Source organism: Aquarana catesbeiana, linkage group LG03, assembly GCF_042186555.1.
Source record: "Aquarana catesbeiana isolate 2022-GZ linkage group LG03, ASM4218655v1, whole genome shotgun sequence".
Taxonomy (NCBI): Eukaryota; Metazoa; Chordata; class Amphibia; order Anura; family Ranidae; genus Aquarana; species Aquarana catesbeiana.
The window spans coordinates 724465859-724487111 of NC_133326.1; the positions used below are offsets into that span (position 1 = coordinate 724465859).

The following is a 21253-nucleotide window of genomic DNA, read 5'->3' on the forward strand; positions in this document are numbered from 1 at the left end:
CACTGCTACTTGAGGTCAGTCAATAACGGCGAGGAGTGAATGGAGAGGCAGATTGATGAGTCTGGGCTGCCGGTGGTGGCGGAGTGTGGAGGGGGGAGGGAGGGGGGCTGGTGGAGGAGGGAGGGGGAGCGGGACGCTGGAAGGAGAAGACTGGGACACATTAGACACGCGAAGAGAAGAGCTTTGGAGAGCATTCTCTGGGAGACAAAGCGGAGTCCGGAGAGATTGAAGCCGGTTATTATTATAGAGGATTTATATACAGGATTTATATATAGGATTTTTATACAGGATTTATATACGGGATTTATAAAGCACCAACAGTTATAAAGGAGAAGATGAGGAATTCCGATACTTTGTGTCGGCACATCAACGATGGGCAGCAGTGACTGCACACCAGACACCCCAACACCAAGACCAGGAGACCTGAACCGGACACCCCAACACCAAGACCCGGAGACCTGAACCGAACACCCCAACACCGGGAGACCTGAACCAGACACCCCAACACCGTGACCAGGAGACCTGAACTAGGACATCCCAACACCAAGACCGGGAGACCTGAACCGGACACCCCGACACCGGGAGACCTGAACCAGACACCCCAACACCTTGACCGGGAGACCTGAACTAGGACACCCCAACACCGGCATCGGGAGACCTGAACCAGACACCCCAACACCGGGATCGGGAGACCTGAACCGGATACCCCAACACCGGGACTGGGAGACCTGAACTGGATACCCCAACACCGGGACTGGGAGACCTGAACTGGACAGAGGAACACCTTCCAGGACCCACTGAGGGATGTGGAGACATGGGGACCCATGACAGCTGACACGCTGCACACCGGGAGGATTGGACACAGTGATGGCTGCACTTGCCAGTAAATTGATCCGGCAGAAGAGAGAAACCCGAGATTCCGGAGGATCCCGCCCCGCACCCCCCCAGAGGAAAGTCTGCCCCCGAGGAACCAAATCCCTCTGCCAGAAACAGCTCCTTATCCTGGTCTCCAAAGTCCGACTCTGCAGTCAGAAAGGAGCGATGGACAAGGACCCCGGTGAGATACCGTCCTCTGTATCAACTGTCATGACCCCCCACATAGCGCTGTCACCTCACCTCCATCCTGTCCTGTATATTCCTGTACTGACCCCTCACATAGCGCTGTCATCTCAATCCTATCCTGTATGTTCCTGTACTGACCCCTCACACAGCGCTGTCATCTCCATCCTATCCTCTATGTTCCTGTACTAACCCCTCACACAGCGCTGTCACCTCCATCCTGTCCTGTATGTTCCTGTACTGACCCCTCACACAGCGCTGTCACCTCCATCCTGTCCTGTATGTTCCTGTACTAACCCCTCACACAGCGCTGTCACCTCCATCCTGTCCTGTATGTTCCTGTACTGACCCCTCACACAGCGCTGTCACCTCCATCCTGTCCTGTATATTCCTGTACTGACCCCTCACACAGCGCTGTCACCTCCATCCTGTCCTGTATATTTCTGTACTGACCCCTCACACAGCGCTGTCACTAGACATGCATCCTTTCCTGTGTAGCAGACCCCCTTAGTGGCCGCAGATGCTAGGAGCAACAGCAGTGCAGGTTATTGTGGGCAAGATCCCGGAAGAGCCCCCAAATGTAGCGCACCCCCTTAGGGGCCGCAGATGAACTGGAATCCCCCATCCTGCACAGCCAGGCACACCAAATTTTCTCAGGCACTCCAGAGTCAGAGAACAGTCCATGAGTTTGTTTTTGTTATTTATTGAGGGTTAATAACTTGGATAGGGATGGGTGGTTATGGGATGCCCACTTGACTTAAAGCGAAGTTCCACCTAAAAATGGAACTTCCGATTTTCCGGTTCCTCCCCCCCTCCGGTGTCACATTTGGCACCTTTCAGGGGGGAGGGGGGAGCATATACATGTCTAATACAGGTATTTTGCTCCCACTTCCGGGCAGATACCCAAGCCACCCACGGGTATGTACGCCACTTCCCCCCCCCCCCGGCTGTCTTCTGGGATACACACGGGTCCCAGAACACAGCAGGGACCAGTGAGTCACGCATGCGCAGCAGGGAACCACTTCCTGATTCCCTTAATGAGGATGGTGGCGGCAGCACCCGAGAGCCGAGGGAGAGATCGGCTTTGGGTGCCGACATCGCGGGCAACCCTGGACAGCTAAGTGTCCTTATTTTAAAAGTCAGCAGCTGCAGTATTTGTAGCTGCTGACTTAAAAAAAAAAAATCGTCGGAACTCCGCTTTAACAGAACTTCAACAACAACTTTAGGGACATCTTCCTATATAGTCTCCTCACTTTCCGCCTGCACACACTTGCATGCTGGTCCCAGCTGAATCACTGTTGGTTTATCAGACAGGCTCAGTCAGATTTAAGCAATAGCCCTTTAGGCAGGAACTTGCAGCCCTTTGCAGGCAGGAACTTGCAGCCCCTGTTGTGTAGCAATATACAGTGATCAGTTTGTATTCCTCCTCCTGTGGCTACTGATCCCAGCACCACCTCAGGCACTGCCAACCCACCTGGCTGCAGCTGCCCCTTTCAATAGCCCCTCAGTCTAACTTCTCCACAACATTCCTCCAGACTGACTCCTTACCAGTCCACCTCACTGACTCTCTCACCAGCCCAACCAGCTGACTCTACAGGAGATCTCCCAGGGAAGGGATGAAGACTTGGCCCCCTGCTGTCTTCAGGGAGAACTGGCTACGTGTGGCAGTCTCCCCCCTTGTAAGTCCCCAATAGTGCTGATCTACTCACACTGTCCTCACACTTACTCCTGTGCCTCCAGGAAGGGCTCCCTCCGTGTGTTGTGGCAGGATCCTTCCAGCACCCAAGCCCTGGCCCAAGGCCCCCCCCGACTAGGGGGCCCCCTTGCGAGCCACCGACAGCCTCCTCTGCACTATATCTCCATCTTGCACCCGACTGCCCCTGGTGGCATAGCCCATGACTATTTATGAGGTAAGCTCTGCCCCCTGCCATCCCATTTCTGGAGATTGGCCGAGGCCTCACAAATATTCAAGACAGCTCCTCCTATCCTCCGCCCACTAGCTCTAGAAGATTCTACAACCTTCTAGACCAGGGGGAGGCACCAGGGGAGCTTTCAGAATGAGTCATCCAGTCCTGACTCACTGAACCCTGTCCAAGATTCTCAGCTCAGGCTTAGTCCTGAGCTAAACTAAATTTACCTACACTAACAAACCTTCACTACTACTAGTGCACACAATAGTGGGTGCTACACTCACCCCCCCTCCCCCCTAAAAAGCAGTTGTGTCCCCACCGGCTGGGGTAAAAAACAACTCCTGAGCCCAGGAGAAATATAGGGCATCCCTTAAAAAAAAGAAGGGAGGGAAGAAGGGAAACAACTTGGAAGGGGCTTTGTACAAATAAATTAGTAGTATCAAAAATATACACATTTTGTCAAAGAACCATATATACATCCCACATACACTATATTACAAAAAGTATTGAGACGCCTGCTTTTATACACACATTAACTTTAATGGCATTACAGTCTTAGTCCGTAGGGTTCAATATTGAGTTGGCTTCAACTCTTCTGGGAAGGCTGTCCACAAGGTTTATGAGTGTGTCTATGGGAATGTTTGACCATTCTTCCAGAAGAGCATTTGTGAGGTCAGGCACTGATGTTGGACGAGAAGGCCTGGCTCACAGTCTCCGCTCTAATTCATCCCAAAGGTGTTCTGTTGGGTCGAGGTCAGGACTCTGTGCAGGCCAGTCAAGTTCCTCCACCCCAAATTCACTCATGCATGTCTTTATGGACCTTGCTCTGTGCACTGGTGATGTTGGAACAGGAAGGGGCCATCCCCAAACTGTTCCCACAAAGTTGGGAGCTTGAAATTGTCCAAAATGTCTTGGTATGCGGACGCCTTAAGAGTTCCCTTCACTGGAACTAAGGGTCCCAACCCATAAAAAACAACCCCCACACCATAATCACCCCTCCACCAAATGATTTGGACCAGTGCACAAAGCAAGGTCCATTCTGTCAGGAGGGGTTATAAGCCTGCTGGCAGAAACAAACAATTTTTTTTTTCAAATATTCTTTGGTAGGAGGAGCCCCTCAAAATTTAGCGAAGTATTAGCAGGATACTAGGTCTCACCCAAGGTTCTTCAACAGGAACTGATTATCCCATCTGGAAAACAGGTCAGGGTGTTAGGCCTGTTGGGAAAGAAACAGAGGCAGCAATCCCCTCCTTGCCATCCATTTCTGTAACTTGTGGGCTGAACTACTCCCTTCAGTCCTTTCACAAGTAGTATTGAGGATTGGGCAGTCTTTTAAGGTTGCAGTCAGCCTCTCTGACTGCCACAGTGTGGCTACTGATGGGCTGTCCAGCCATGAAAATCACCACCCTGTCCCTATAAATGGCTCTTCCCAGCCGACTCCTGACGAATGTCCTGGAACCAGATCCAAGCCTCTTCATTAATAATGATGGACCAAACATCCCCCTGTTCGGTTTGCACCAGAACTCTCGAACATAAGGCCTGAACTCCAAACCCCATTGAAGTCTATGGAACCTGAACTTGAAAAATCTAAAGTCCCCATTTTGAAGGCTTATATGCAAGTTATTGGCCATAAAAAGGGTATGGGGGCCCGGGTACTGCCCACATGTATCAATGCAATAAAAACTATTAAAAAAGATCGTTTTTAAAGGAACATTGATTTTAATGATGCCTAAAGTGAAACAATAAAAATGAAAATTCCTTTAAATATAGTGCCTGGAGGGTTTCCTTAGTCTGCCTGTAAAGTGGCACATCTGTACCGTGTATAGAACCTGCTGTAGCAAAACTGCCATTTCTAAAGAAAAAAAAACTAAAAAAAAGAAAAAAATTAAATTGCGGGCAATACAACACCATTGCTGGCAATAGAAAAATGTGAAAAAAATGGAGTGGCCCCCCCAATTCATACCAGACCATTAGGGTCTGGTATGAATTTTAAGGGGAACCTCACGGCAAAATGAAAAAAAAAAGGCCCCCCCAAAATTCATACCAGATCCTTATCCAAGCATGCAGCCCGGCAGGTCAGGAAAGGGGGGCGAGCGAGTGCCTAACCCCCTCCTGAACCATACCAGGCCACATGCCCTCAACATTGGGGCAGGACAAAGTGCAAGGTACCTTCCCACCCCAAAGCACCTTCTCCACATGTGACGTCACTGACCCAGCATGCACCAGATCACCAGACCATGCAAGGGGGCCCCAGGTCCCCCCATGTGAATGAGAAAAGGGTACATGTCAGTTTTGTTGCAGCAGTAGGCTCGCTTGTTTTCCCCTTTCCTGGCATGCTAGGCAGCATGCTCGGAAAAGGGCCTAGTATGGATTGGGGGGGACCTCCACACCATTTCTCTTTTTCACTTTTTTATATTGCCGGACATATTTCTTTTTTCATTCAGCTGTCAGCGAGGAATCCCATTGACAGCTGATAACTCATCGGTTGTTAAGGACGCCGCGGCTGGCTTCCCGGCCTCACACCTTAACACCCAGTTTTCACTCTGCCCTGAATGGCCAAAGCTTTGCCCAATCAGGGCTTAGAATGCATTGTGCAGTGCGTAGTGCATTGTGAGGCGCTCGGTAGGTGAACATCCCACCAAATGCCCCACAAGTTCGGGTGTTCACCTAACGGGTGAACAGGCGATGTCTTGGTTGAACTTCTGCTCGGCCTGAATCGTTCCCCCAACACTATTCATTATGTGATCCCTGTAAGGGTTTGGGGATATGCATATAGTCCCACACCATGTCATCCTCCCATTGTACTCGGGAGTCCTCAATGATGTCCATGATGTCTGGGGGACATAGGGGTAGTCCAGACCCTATTTCAGAGCTATTCTCCGCTGCACCTCTCGCTGCAATCTTGAAAACCTTGGCAGTTCCTGACGCTTGCCTTTCCCAGGGAGAACATAGGCCATAGGCGACTTCACTACCCATTGCCTGTACTCAGCAGCTCTGGTCTGGGTTGTGGATGGTCTGTTCTGGAACTTCCACTTCACACAGACTGGGGTCTGCATGGATCCTTCGGTCCCTTCAGCTGAGTCTGGCACACCCGTTACCTCAGACAGCACCTCTACATTTTCCTGGCAGTTTCCCCACTCCTCCTCTGAGCTGCTATGGGATGACCATTCTGCATACTCTTCAATTAACGGCCCAAAATCCGCCTGCAGTCTGAGCGACCTCCAATCTATGGCCCCACCACTGCCACTTCCAACTGGCTCACCTGAAGACTAAGCTGTCTTCCTGCACAGGCTACTTCCAGGTGGGGTTAACAGGGTGTATGGGTGCTGCCAGCCTTTCAGGGACAGCGTCTGGCTCCTGCTGGTCAGTACTTACAGGTACCAGCTCCCTGACCAGGCTGCAGGTCGAGGCAGATTTCCAGCTTCCTTCCACCGATGTCACTTGTCTTCGCAGGGGAGTCACCAGCCTCAGACTCAACCCGGCCTTTGGTAGTCACTTCTAGGCCCACTACTGCCTTCCGGGACTTCCGTTGCTGTTCCGTGCTGTAGGTGAGTGGCTCCTGCTTTCATGGTGTCAGCTTGGTAAGCGGCTCGTCGCAGTACCCGTACTGAATCCAGGCACTGACCACTGTGGTTGGTCTCCTGCAGCCAGGACATAGACACAGACTCTCCGTCCCCTCGATCAGCCCGAGGACGAATCCCCTTTGATGCTTTAGCTGAACACCGGTGACCACCAGTGTCATCTCATGCATGTCAGGCAACCAGATTAGCAGTGGGTACACAGGTGCACCGTCCACCATCTTTCTAGTTTCTCTCTCTCTACAAGCACGCTGGGTCTTCTCCGGGGCATGGCTCCACCCCCAAGCTTCCAGACTGGCTGGCGCCCGCAGCTCTGATAAGTAGGCTTGTTCCTGCACACTCTGCAGTAATCCCTTTTTGAGTGAACTGGAACTTGCAGGCATAGACAGTACACTGGTAATTGTTATGTACACGCTGATACTTGTCAGGACATGCCGCTCGGCACTACCTGTGCCCGAGCAACTGGGAGCAGATGGTTGTAAGTGTCCACTGTGGTTGCCATGAGCAACGGCAAAGTCTGTAACACATGCCACATTGTTTTTAGCAGGGTTAGGACAGTCTTATCATCAGCCATGGTTGGACAACTGATAGACCCCCACCTGCAGGTACCCGCTGGTACCCGATCACCAAGGACAACAGCAGACATTGCAGTATACAGTCACTTTTTCCAGCTTTATGCAGACCGCTGGACATTAAGTAATCCAAGGGCGTGATCACCCACCGTGGTTGTCACGGGGGACAGCTAAACATAGGATGAACACTCCCCTGTTCAGCTCGCAGCAGAACTCCCGAACAGGGGAAATGTTCTAACCCGAACGGCAAACCCCAATGAAGTCTATGGGAGATGAACAGGAAAAATCAAAAGTGCCCATTTTGAAGGCTTATATCAAGTAATTGGCCATAAAAGGGGTATAAGGGTCTGGGTACTGCCCTGGGGGACATGTATCAATACAAAGAAAAGTTTAACAATTGTTTTTTTTAGAGACAGTGATTTTAATTGTGCTTAAGATGCAACAAGGCATGAAGAAATGAAAAATTCCTTTAAATATAGTGCATGGGGGGGTCCCCTTAGTCTGCCTGTAAAGTGGCACATCTGTAGCATATATAGAACCTGCTGCATGAAAACTGACATTTCTAAAGAAAGGAAAACTGCATGAAATTACATTTAAATTGCCAGAAATAGATACATGTTAAACCCCCCCAGTCCAAATTTTTTTTAAAAAATGGTGTGGGGTCCCCCCCAAAATCCATACCAGATCCTTATCCCTTAATGTGCCTGTAAAGTGGAGCATCTGTAGCATGCATAATATTATGCTGCAGCAAAAAATTACTCAAGGTTACAATTTCCAGCGCCCAATTAAAAAAAGAAAGAAAAAAAAATGGCGTGGGGTCCACCCACCAGGGGCTGGTATGGATTTGGAGGGGAACCCCACGCCAGAATAAAAAAAGCCATGAGTTCCTCCACAAAATCCATACCAGACCCTTATTCAGGCATGCAGCCGGGCAGGTCAGGAAAGGGGGTGATGAGCGAGCCTTGATGGGGACAAGGGCATCATTCTCACAACCGTGGCCGGTGGTTGTGGGGGTCTGAGGGCGGGGGGCTTTTCGGAATCTGGAAGTTCAATAAGGGCGCCCCCAGATCCTAACCCCCCTATGTGAATGAGTATCGGGTACAGAAAGGACAGGTCAGAATCTAGGATTACACCTAGTACCCTGGCGTGAGGGGAGGGATTGATGGTTGTATTATTGACCTTGATGGAAAAGTCATGGAGGGGGCATGGGTGGGGGGGAATATTACCAGCTTGGTTTTACAGAGATTTAGTTTAAGGAAGTGGTGTGACATCCATGGTGGTATGTCTGTTAGTAAGTTAGTAATGCAAGAGGAGTCTGTTGGAGTGAGGTGAGGAGTAGAGAGATAGGTTTGGGTGTCATCGGCATAGAAATATTTTTGGAAGTCAGTGGGAGGTTATCAAGTGACCAAGGGAGAAGATGTAGATAGAGAAGAGAAGGGGTCCAAGATCCTTTGGAATCTACTATATCTACTGTTCCTGTACTGACCCCCAAACAGCGCTGTCACTACACCTCCATCCCATCCTGTATATCTATATTCCTGTACTGATCCCTCACACAGCGCTGTCACTACATCTCCATTAGAGTTGGGCAAATGGTAGTGGAACGTCATTGCCTGTTCGCCCGTTCAGCGAACAACCGAATTTGCAGGGCGTTCAAGGGTGTTCGCCCTGCACTGCACTGCGTGCTGCACAGTGCATTCTGAGCTCTGATTGGGCAAAGCTTTGCCCAATTACAGCACAGTGAAAAGCTGGTTGTTAAGGAACAGGCCAGGAAGATGGCCATGCCGTCTTTGACAACCAATGAGTCATCAGTTGTCAATGGGCTTCCCCGCTGACAGCTGAATAAAAAAAAAACATTGCCGGCAATTATAAAGGGGAACAAAAATGGTGCGGGGTGCCCCCCAAAAACCATGCCAGACCCTTATCCAAGAATGCAGCCTGGCCTGTTGGGCTACATGCTCGGATAAGGGTCAGGTATGGATTTTGGGGGGACCCCACACCATTTTTTTTTTTTTTTTTACATTTTGGACGGGGGGAGGGGGGGCACACACCATTTTCTTATTTAACATGTATCTATTTCTGGCAATTGAAATGCCATTTCATGCAGTTTTATTTCCTTTAGAAATGTCAGTTTTGCTGCAGCAGGTTATATACATGCTACAGATGCGCCACTTTACAGGCAGGCTAAGGAGACCCCCCCAGGCACTATATTTAAAGGAATTTTTCATTTTTATTGTACCTCAAGCATCATTACCGTTACTGTAAAAACTATCTTTAAAAAAAAAAATGTTTGCACTGATACATGTCCCCCACGGCAGTAGCCAGGCCCCCATACCCTTTTTAAGGCCAATTACTTGCATATCAGCCTTCAAAATGTGAACCTTTGATTTTTCAAGTTCGGGTCACATAGACTTTAATAGGGTTCGCTGTTCGGATCAGAACTTTTTCTCTGTTTGGGAGCTCTGGTGCGAACCAAACAGGGGGGGTGTTTGGCCCATCTCTAACCTCCATCCCATCCTGCATATCTACTATTCCTGTACTGACCCCTCACTCAGCGCTGTCACCTCACCTCCATCCTGCCCTGTATATTCCTGTAATGACCCCTTGCACAGCGCTCTGACCTCGATAGCACGCTCGTTGATATCTCTCTGTAATGACCGCCTCGCTAAGCTGTGTCATTGAACATTGTGTTAGTCCCTGCTCTAGTTGAGCTGTCGGTATAATGGATTGAATAGTTTGTCCCTGGAGACAATAAGATGAAAGAAAAGAGGTCAGGGGCACAGAGAAGATAGAACAGCAGTGTGATTAGAGGAGGAGGAGGAGGTGGGGGGGACTCAAGTTGATTTTTTTTTCTATTTCACATGAAATTTTTGACTCTTCTTTTGCAGAACCGCAGTTGAGAGGGATTGTGACCCGTTTGCTCAGTCGAGTGGGATATTACCTTCAATTCCTTCCCGATGGGACCATATCAGGGACTGCAGAGGAACTCAGCCCTTATAGTGAGTAGACAAAGTAACATTTCTTTAGTCAACATGATTTGTTTCCAGCAAGTAGATTTTCCTAGAATGCAGGCGGCTTAAATTTTGTTTCAGATTCTGCTCTATGTGTTTAAATACCTCCATAGACTTCATGGACACCTGCTGACCTGGCACCATCAACAGGAACTGTTTCAGAGGGAGCAGTGATTTTATTAATACTAAATGTGAAACATTAAAGATGCAAAATGCCTTGTCTTGTTACAATGACATCTGAAAGTGGGTGGAATCAGGTAGCAAGTGAACATGTTGTTCCTGAAGTTGATGTGTTGAAAGCAGAAAACATTGGACATATGTAAGGGTTTGAGGCTTTGACAAGAGCCAAATTGTAATGTCTAGATGACTGGGTCAGAGCAGCTCCAAAACTCCAGCTAATGTGGGATGTTCTCAGTCTGCAGAGGTCAGGAATGACCAAAAGTGGTCCAAGGAAGGAGAACCATCCCACCGGTGACAGGGTCATGGGTGGCCAAGGCTCCTTGATGGAGGTAGGGAGGGAAGGCTCATTGATGGAGGTGGGGAGGGAAGGCTCATTGATGGAGGTGGGGGGCAGGCTTAATGATGGAGGTGGGGAAGAATGGCTCATTGATGGAGGTGGGAGGGTAGGCTCATTGATGGAGGTGGGGAAGGATAGCTTATTGATGAGGGTGGGAGGGAAGGCTCATTGATGGAGGTGAGGAGGGAAGGCTCATTGATGGAGGTGGAGGGCAGGCTCAATGATGGAGGTGGGGAAGAATGGCTCATTGATGGAGGTGGGGAGGGAAGGCTCATTAATGGGGGTGGGGGGTGGGGCTCAATGATGGAGGTGGGGAAGGATGGCTCATTGTTGGAGGTGGGAGGGTAGGCTCATTGATGAAGGTGGGGAAGGATAGCTTATTAATGAGGGTGGGAGGGAAGGCTCATTGGTGGAGGTGGAGAGGGAAGGCTTATTAATGGAGCTGTGGAGGGAAGGCTCATTGATGAAGGTGGTTAGGAAAGGCTCATTGATAGAGGTGGGGGGGCTCATTGATGGAGGTGGGGAGGGAAGGCTCAATGATAGGGGTGAGGCTTATTGATGGAGGAGGGGAGGGAAGGCTCATTGATGGAGGTGGGGAGGAAAGGTTCATTGATGGAGGTGGAGAGGAAATGCTCACTGATAGAGGTGGGGAGGGAAGCACTGATGGAGGTGCGGCGGGAAAGCTCATTGATGGAGGGGGAGAGAAGGCTCATTGATGGAGGTGGGGAGGAAAGGCTCACTGATAGAGGTGGGAAAGGCAGCACTGATGGAGGTGGAAAAAGAAGGCTCATTGATGAAGGCTGGAAGGAAAGGCTCATTGATGGAAGTGGGGAGAAAAGGCTCATTGTTGGAGGTGGGGAGGGAATGCTCATTGATGGAGGTGGGGAGGAAAGGCTCATTGATCGAGGTGGTGAGGGAATGCACATTGATGGAGATGAAGGGAGGAAAGGCTCATTGATGGAGGTGGGGAGGGAAGGCTTATTGGTGGAGGTGTGGAGGGAAGGCTCATTGATGGAGGTGGGGGGCTCATTGATAGAGGTGGGGTGGGAAGGCTCATTGATGGAGGTGGAGAGGGAAGCCTGGCCTGTGTAGTCTGATCCAATTGAAGTGCTACTGGTGCTCACATTGCTGAAAAAGTAGAAATAGATAGATAGAAAGGTGTCAGAACACACAGTACATTGCAGTTTGTTTTGTATGGGGCTGTGTAGCCGCAGATGAGTCAGGGTGCCCATGCTGACCCGTGTCCACAGCCAAAAGCACCTACAATTAGCACATGAGTATCAGAACTGGGGCATGGAGCAATGGAAGAAGGTGACCTGGTCTGATAAATTACATTTTCTTTTACTTAATGTGGATGGTTGGGTGCGTGTGCACCAGGAGACAGTATGGGAAGAAGGCAAACTGGCGAAGGCAGTGTGGTGCTTTGGGCAATGTTCTGCCCGGGAAACCTTGGCTACTGACATTCATGTGGATGTTACTGGATACGTACCACCTAGCTAAACATTGTTGGTGACGAAGTACACCTCTTCATGGAAACGGTCTTTCTTGATGGGAGTGGTCTCTTTCAGTAGGATAATGCACACTGCCACACTGCAACAAATGGTCCAAGAATGGTTTGAGGTACACATCAATGAGTTCAAGATGTTGACTTTGCCTCCAAATTTTCCAGATCTTAACATCTGTGGAACGTGCTGGAAAAACAAATCCGATCCATGGAGGCCTCACCTCCACTTACATACTCACAACTTACATGACTTAAAGACTTAAAGGATCTACCACGGTGTACTTTCAGAGGTCTAGCGGCAATGGCGTCCCTAGGGGGGGCCAGAGGGGGCCCTGACCCCCCAACATTATGCTGTGCCCCACCATGTGCCCCCCCCCCCCCAATTAAAAAAAAAATTGTTTTTTTTTTTTTTTTTACAAAAAGGCAATGTCTAAGAGGGAGAGCCCCCGCAGTCCGCTCCTGCGAGTGATTCTTCCCCCCTCCCTCTGCTCGCTGACACTGCATAATGCGAGCACTCACACAATGACGGCCGCCCGATCTGCTCCTTCCCCTGCATCCTCATTGACAGGGAGAAGAGCGAGTTGCAGGAAGGACTTCGCCAGGACTCTCAGTTACTGAAAAAACAGACTGATTTCTCCCGTCCTTAGGACAAGAGAACCAGCCTGTAAATTCCAAGAGATGCCAGACCAGCGCTGTCAATAGCAGGGGCAGGACAGCAAGAGGAGGCTGGGGAACCCCACAGTGGCAGAATACCAGGGCCCGGTTTGCATTTTATAGTTGCCCCCCTACTTTTGTCCCTGTCCCCCCATGTGCCCCCCCTAAATATGAAAGCTGGAGACGCCACTGTCTAGCGGCATTCATGTTTTGATGCGTCAGGGCTGTTTTAGCAGCAAAAGGAGGACCTACTCAATTAACAGAAAAACTGCTGCTTTAACTGCCAGTAAACAACACAGTGGTGGAACCACCAGGGTTGCAAAGGTCACACTTGCGACCAGGCCCTGGAGTTCCATCACTGTGGTGGGGGGTCCCAAGAGCCTGGACTGTGGCTCCCCAGCGGGATTGCTGGCTTCAGGGCTCTGAGCTGAGCAGAGCCAGCATTGACAGTCCCTCCCCCCTCACAAAAGGGAGATGAGAGAAAAAGCTCTATCAACTTCTCCTCATCCCACCCTCTTCTCCTGTGTCTGCTCCAGCAATGCTGTGCCTCAGGGAAGAGGATGTGTGGGTGGGAAGTTTGAAGCCCAGCAGCCAGATGAGGAAAGGTGCCAATTACTGATGCCAGAGTGAGCTCACCATCCATTCACTGTGAGTATAGTCTCCCCCCTACATCAGATTTCTCCTTTACCCCAGAGTCCACAGCATGTCCCCTTACATCAGAGACCCACATTTAATAAGATATCCCTTTTTTCACACTGAGAACTCTGATATGAGGAGGGAACTTTACTGTAAGAAGGAACACTGCAGACTCTGGTGTAAAGGGGTACTCTGATATATCTGATATAAAGTGGTCTTTGGTAACCAGAGCCCACACTTACATCAGAGTTCCCACCATTCCCCTTTAATCAGGGTTCCCAGAGCACCATTTACACAAGAGTCTGCAAAGCCCCCCTTAAATCGGCGTCCACAGCGATCCCCCTTACATTGTAAGTGGATATTCTGCATACTCTGATATAAGGGGACTGATGTAGTGGGCGCTCTGCGGACTCTGATGTAGGAAGAACCCAGCGGACTCTGATGTAAGGGGCGTTCTATGAACTCTGATGTAAGGGTGGCTCTGCAGACTCTAATGTAAGGGGGACTCTGCAGACTCTAATGTAAGGGGGACTATGCAGATTCTGATGTAAGGGGGACTCTGCAGACTCTGATGTAAGGGGGGCTCTGCAGACTCTGATGTAAGGGGGGCTCTGCAGACTCTGATGTAAGGGGGGCTCTGCAGACTCTGATGTAAGGGGGGCTCTGCAGACTCTGATTTAAGGGGTACTCTAGGAACCCTGGTTAAAGGAGAATGCCGGTAACTCTGTTGCAAGCGGGGGCACTGTGTACCAGATGAAATAAAAGTGTGGCGCTAAAAGTATGAAAATAATTAAATAACTAAAACATGTGTGACAGAAAGCAACCTGAAGTGACACTCTAAAATTCAAAACCCAAAATTAAATATAATGAAATATATACCAGTCTGCAAAAAAATGCGACTGGGCCAAGGACTCAAGTCGCACAAATCTAGTAACAAGTGCAATAGGTGACCTCAAATATAGATATAAGGGTATAGTGATGTTAATAAAATAGCTAAAGAACTAAATCAAAATAAACGTGTAACCCTTAATATAGCAAAATCGCTCACATATACATAGATGGTGTGAACAAAAAATTGGGTGTACAATTGCATATGTATACAGCAACAAGACTTACATATTAAAGTGCAAGAGTGTGTAAACATAAATGAAAAATATATATAAATTATAAGCACCAATCAGTGAGTGCAAAACCAAAAAGTCCATGTAGCTAACATCAAGGAGCGTTCATAAAAATGCAGATATTAGTATGCACAGATCTCTCATATGCTTCTCAAACAGCTCTGAATGGCAAGATGATATTCAAATGGTTTCCTTCACAGTGGTAATCCCAACAATAGAAAAGGATGAGGTAACTCTTACCAGCAATGGTGGACTCACAGGCCATGAGCGGTGAGTCAAAAGCGCTTAAACCGCCATATAATGGATGACGGTGCAGATCTGGTCCAGAGCGATGGGATATTCCTGCTGGAAAGGGGAGCTTAGACCTCCGTCCGGTTATCTCGTTTATCGTCTTGCTCCAAGGTGTATGCAAGCATCTCAATCAGGAGGGCAATATTCAGAATATGGAATAAAAAAGAGAGAGCCTCCACATGGTGTTGGTAGGGTTTTATCCTCACTTCCTGTTGTGTACCAGAGACCCCCTTATAGCACAGTTCCCCTTTACACCATAGTCCACAGTGTGCCCCCTTACATCAGAGACCCCCATTGAATCAGGTTCCCTCTTTTTACACTGAGAACTCTGATGTGAGGAGGGAACTTTGAAGGAAGACTGCAGATTCTGGTGTAAAGGGGAACTCTAGTCTCTGGTAACCAGAGCCCCCACTTACATCAGAGTTCCCAGTATTCCCCTTTAATCAGGGTTCCCAGAGCACCCCTTACATACAAGTTTGCAGAGCCCTGCTTAAATCAGAGGCCGCAGAGATCCCCCTTACATTGTAAGTGGATATTTTGCATACTCTGTTGTAAGGGGACTCTGCAGACTCTGATGTAGTGGGAGCTCTGCACACTTTGATGTAAAGGAGAACTCTGCAGACTCTGATGTAAGGGGTGCTCTACAGACTCTGATGTAAGGGGGGCTCTACAAACTATAATGTAAGGGGGGCTCTGCAGACTCTGGGGTAAGGGGGGCTCTGCAGACTCTGATGTAAGGGGTGCTCTAGGAACCCTGTTTAAAGGGGAATGCTGGTAACTCTGATGTAAGTGGGGGCACTGGGTACAGAGACCCCTTATATCACAGTTCCTCTTTACACCGGAGTCTGCAGCGTTCCTTCTTATATCAAAGTTCCCTCCTCACATCGTAGTTCTCAGTATTCCCCCTTAAATTAAAGTCCCCAGAGTTCACATTTTTTCAAAATATATACAATATTTATATTTTATATGTACATACATATATTTTGTGATTAAATAACATTTCTAATTATATGGATTTAATCACAAGAGTCCCCCCTTACATCAAAGTTCACAGAGTTCCCCCTTTACATCTGAATCCACAGAGTTTCCCTGACATCTGAATCCGCAGAGTTTCCCCTTTGCATCTGAATCCGCAGAATTTCCCCTTACATCTGAACTTGCAGAGTTCCCTTATACTCTAAGGGGCAACTATATTTTTTTTGTAAAGGTTTTGTGGCCACAATTAACACCCAATGACCAGTTTTTCCACACCTGTTTGACAGGTACATCAAATTTAAATTTTTTTACAGCAAGGCCAATTCTTGCTTTCATCAAGATTACCTCTAGATGGTTATGGGGTGAAGGCACCACCAACACCCAAAGACCAATTTCTTTATCGTACATCAGGGGACACAGAGCACCATAGTATCTGGGTTATACGCTACCTTCTGGTGATTGGACACTGGCAACCAATAGTAAGAAAGTTCCTCCCATATAACCCCTCCCACATGGGAAGTAGCTCAGTTTTTTCGCCAGTGTCTTGAAGGTGATGGTCATGGCTGTTGAAGCTCTTCAATACTTCAATGATGTCCCAGTGAGGGCGTTAAAAACGGATCGATGCCTTGGTGCAAGAGCGAAGTTTTGCCTGTAATGTGTCCTATATGGCGTTGGACCCGTGTAGTGGTATTTCAGGTCTATTACTTGCCCAAGGTAACCAAAAGGGTGCTTTACTGGGTCCAAGGGTGTGGACCCCAAATAAAGGGGACTCTGTCCTTGAAGGTCCACAGAGGCACAACCCACCGTGATGGGGGAAGATTGGACCTGTTAGTAACAGGTCCTGTAGCGTGGACTGGTGAGTACTCCATCTGGGATACCTAAATGTTTCCCCCTCTGAATTGTTGTACTGTGTGGGGCCTCTAGCAGCCGGGTACACTCTCTGTGTATTAGGTGTGTTGTCACCAGTTGCCAGTGTCCAATTACCTGAAGGTAGCGTATAACCCAGATAGTCATTACTATGGTGCTCTGTGTCCCGTGATGTACTTCAAGAAAAGAAGAAGATTTTACGTGTAAGCTGTATTAAAAATCTATTTTTTTCCACAACTGTTTGACCGGGGGAATCAAATAATTTTTTTTACAGCAAGGTCAATTCTTGCTTTCATCAAGAGTACCTCTAGAAGGTTACGGGGTGAAGGCACCACCAACACCCAAAGACCAATTTGTCCGCAACTGTTTGACCGGGGCATCAAATTTAATTTTTTTACAGCAAGGTCAATTCTTGCTTTCATCAAGAGTACCTCTAAAAGGTTACAGGGTGAAGGCACCACCAACACCTAAAGCCCAATTTTTCCACACCTGTTACTTCTATCCAATGTCTCTGAAAGAGACACCAGACTTTATCTTAAAAAAAAATATTGTTAATCTTGTCCCGAGTGTACTATAATTTGGCTTCTTCACATAAGGCTTGTTCACTGTGGTGCAAAACTTTATTTCCATCCAAAGTCTGACAAAGAGACACCAGAATCTATCCAAAGAATCTCTAATCTTGTTCCGAGTGCACAAAATTGTGGCCTCATCATACAGACTGGCTCCTCAAGCCGCTGTTTATAAAATAAAGAAAACTTGCAGGGAAAATATTTTTTTCACAAAAATCATTTCCTTTCTTTTTAAATGTCAATTTTGCTGCAGCAGGTTCTATACATGGTACAGATGTGCCACTTTACAGGCAGACTAAGGGGACCCCCCAGGCACTAGATTTAAAGGACTTGTTCATTTTTATTGTATCACTTTAAGCATCATTAAAATCACTGCTCATTTAAGAACTATATTTTTTAAAAGTTTTCTTTGTATTGGTACATGTCCCCCAGGGCAGTACCCAGGCTCCCATACCCTTTTTATGGCCAATAACTCGCATATAAGCCTTCAAAATGGGGACTTTTTATTTTTCAAATTTGGGTCCTATAGACTTCTATGGGGTTCGTGTTTCGGGTCCGAACTTTTGCGGTGTTCAAGAGTTCTGGTGCAAACCTGGGGGTGTTCAGCCCATCTCTAGTGGTTTACTACCGCTTTAAAGAACTTTAGCTTTTGTCTTGTTTCTCTTGAACTTTGATCTCTTTGCTCATCCCATGAACTTCCTATTTAAACTATGTCTATGCACTTCCTGTTTGCCAGATTATTGTGCTCCCTCCAGCCGATATCTTACTTATGTCACTTCTGCTGCTGTCCATATCTTCGCTACCGCTCGTTACTGACCGTTGGTATGTTTCTCGACTATTCTTCTACTTGATCCCTACATATATCTGCTACTGGACTCCAGCTTGCTCACCTCCTAATCCAGAGGATTGTGACCTGGCACTGACACCTAATAAAATCCATCTCCACCATCAGGAGCTCTGGTAAACTACGGGTAGTGCTTAGACTCGGCACCTCGGGTGATCCCGCGTCATCCGCTAAGGTGACCGCCTTGTTTACTTATCCAGCTGGTCGTGGGAGTCCCTCTACTGCTATAGGTGCTGGCAACATCCCACGAAGGTATACAGGAACAACCCCAATACTCTCAAAGAAAGAAAGTGAAATGATGGTATTGTTGCTCTATGGGACGGGTGCTCAACCTGTGGCCCTCCAGCTGTTGTGGAACTACAAGTCCCATCATGCCTCTGCCCTCGGAAGTCATGCTTGTAACTGTCAGCCGTGCAATGCTTCATGGGACTTGTAGTTTCACAACAGCTGAAGGGCCACAGGTTGAGCACCCATGCTCTATGGCAGTGATGGCGAACCTTGGCACCCCAGATGTTTTGGAACTACATTTCTCGTGATGCTCAACTACACTGCAGAGTGCATGAGCATCATGGGAAATGCAGTTCCAAAACATCTCGGGTGCCTAGGTTCGCCATCACTGCTCTATGGGGATGTCCCCATTTTGCCCGATATGTGTGAAAATGAATAAACCCGATCGCTGAGTCACAGAAGATCACACCCTAAAAATGGCGAGCCAGGCGCTCTTGATGTGCTGCCCCAGCCAGAATAGAAACCTCATTTTACGGTACTTGGCGAGAAAAAAAAAAAAACTGAGGACGGCCAACGGCAAACTCCATAGAGATGGACGTTGGGAGATCTCTGGTGCGCCGTGGCTGCCAAAAGAAATGTCTGACTCAGATTTCTCATATGCAGGAGGATTTCCAAGTCCTGACAACGGTCAGGTGCCTAGAGCACTTTCCAGGCTTTCAGAAAGTCTTTCTAAAAGGGATTTCTATTGTTTTTGCATCTTTTACTTTGTGGTGTTAGTGTTGAGTGTTCTGCATCTAGATGTTCATATCTACCACTTGCAGCCAGCAGGGGCTGAGCTCTCTGCAAGCGCTTTCTGTTGTTCTTGTGCTGAAAACTAGGCAACTACTGATCTTGGAGAAAGAAGGAAGTCCCCCCCACCCATCCTATCAGAGGTGGGATATCTTAAATAGTCAGTCTGCAGAGGTTGTTGCAAAGCATGCAGACAGAAACTTTGTGCCTTCCCTGGTTTCTTCCTCCCCCATCATCAATGAGAACTTTAAATAAAACTGTTCTATTTTCATCATATACCTTTTTGTAGCTATACTGTGAGGTTTGCTGTCATTCATCCTTGCTTTTTTGTTGTACCTTTTTTTTTTTTTAGACCCAGTGATGTTATCACTGTGTCTCTGTGCTTCTCTATGCTATGAAGGCAGATCATGACTGGTGGGAGGGGACAGCGGGGTGCTGTACATGGCTTCCTGAAAACATCCCAGCACCCCGCCTCAGTACTCCTCCCAAGAGCCCTCAGTCCTGATGCAAGCAGTGGGCTGGCTCCTGGGAGGAGTTATGAAAGTTTAGTGAAGTGGGCGTTCCTAGACCGGGTTCATTAGCATGTAGACCACCCCCAGGCAACACCCACATGTGATGCCGAGCCTCCATGATTGGAAGAACTGAAATTCAAAGGGTCCTTGAAGTTCTTACTTTGCTGCAATACATTTTTCACATTATTTGTGTTCTCGTTGGACACTCTTCTACTTAATCAGTTAATGGTGACTGATGCAACCAGGAAAGGACATGGACAGTCCTCAGCCCTGGAAGCAAAGATGAGTAGCTGACCACTCATAATGTGCACAGCAGGTGTACAGACCCAGGAACTCAGCAAAGGGATGATGGGAACCCCTCATAATGGGCACAGCAGGTGTACAGATCCGGGAACTCACCACAGGGATGGTGGGAACCCCTTATAATGGGCACAGCAGGTGTACAGACCTGGGAACTCAGCATAGGGATGGTGGGAACCCCTCATAATGGGCACAGCAGGTGTACAGACCTGGGAACTCAGCACAGGGATGGTGGGAACCCCTCATAATGGGAACAGCAGGTGTACAGACCTGGGAACTCAGCACAGGGATGGTGGGAACCCCTCATAATGGGAACAGCAGGTGTATAGACCTGGGAACTCAGCACAGGGATGGTGGGAACCCCTCATAATGGGAACAGCAGGTGTACAGACCTGGGAACTCAGCACAGGGATAGTGGGAACCCCTCATAATGGGCACAGCAGGTGTGACCTGAGAACCCACCATCAGAGTCCCTGTGGGATAGAAGAGACTGAATTTTTATCTCAGCTTTATCTAGCTAGGATGGACTGTGTAACTGCACAGGGGCCCTATGGAATTTAAGGGGCCCATTTACACAAGATATGGATCAGGTAGGTGCTGTGGCCCTTCCCTGCCGTAGGTCTAGACATTCGTCACTCCTATAGGACAGATGAGAATTGGGAGACCTAACTGTGCCAGTGAGCTGGTAGCCCTTTGCATCTACCAATCCCTGGAATCCCATGTGTTGGGTGGAGTGACACTTTAACCTTCCTGTGCTTTGCATCCAATAAATGACCTCAGTGAAAGTGTGTGGAGGCCATAGACCTTCTCAGGGCCAGTGACAGCTTTGTGCCTGAGTGTGGCCTAGATTGTCAACGATCCCTCTCTGCTCTCTCCATCTCTGTCTCCGCACAGTATAACGAGGTTCACGTGCACCTCTTAATGACCATTCCTGTCCCAGTTTCTCTCCGATGAGGGATAACCCTCTCTTCTCCAAAATGCAGAGAGCGACGGCAGAGCCTGTTATGAAGAGCAAAGGCAGAGCCTCCATGTCTACTGCTGAGGGACGGGGGGTCACTGAGAGCGATGGCAGAGCCTCCAAGACTACTGCTGAGCAGTGTTGCCAACCCCTGAAGTGAAATTTGCTGACAGGATGCCAAAATTTACAAACAGCACCCATTTGTTACTGGCAAAAATCATGAAATTTACTGACAAACGCACACTTTTTATTGATACTGCAAAAAAAAAGTGCCTAAAACGGCTGCTGTTAGTGCTAAACAGTACAAATATCAATATTTAAGCTGTAAACATGTAGCTGGTACTATTAGCAATGTGTT

The 21253-nt window shown here is 48.3% G+C and overlaps 1 protein-coding gene across 1 annotated transcript in view; it reads left to right on the plus strand.

The window, feature by feature from the left end:
- The first annotated feature begins 131 nt into the window (after positions 1-131).
- Positions 132-21253, plus strand: part of FGF11 (fibroblast growth factor 11) — a 41781-nt gene continuing 20659 nt past the window's right edge. Inside the window, exons 1-2 of the mRNA XM_073623261.1 lie at positions 132-1057; positions 10008-10118. Coding sequence (XP_073479362.1) covers positions 868-1057; positions 10008-10118 — 301 coding nt within the window. The 5' untranslated portion in view covers positions 132-867. The remainder of the gene's footprint in view (positions 1058-10007; positions 10119-21253) is intronic.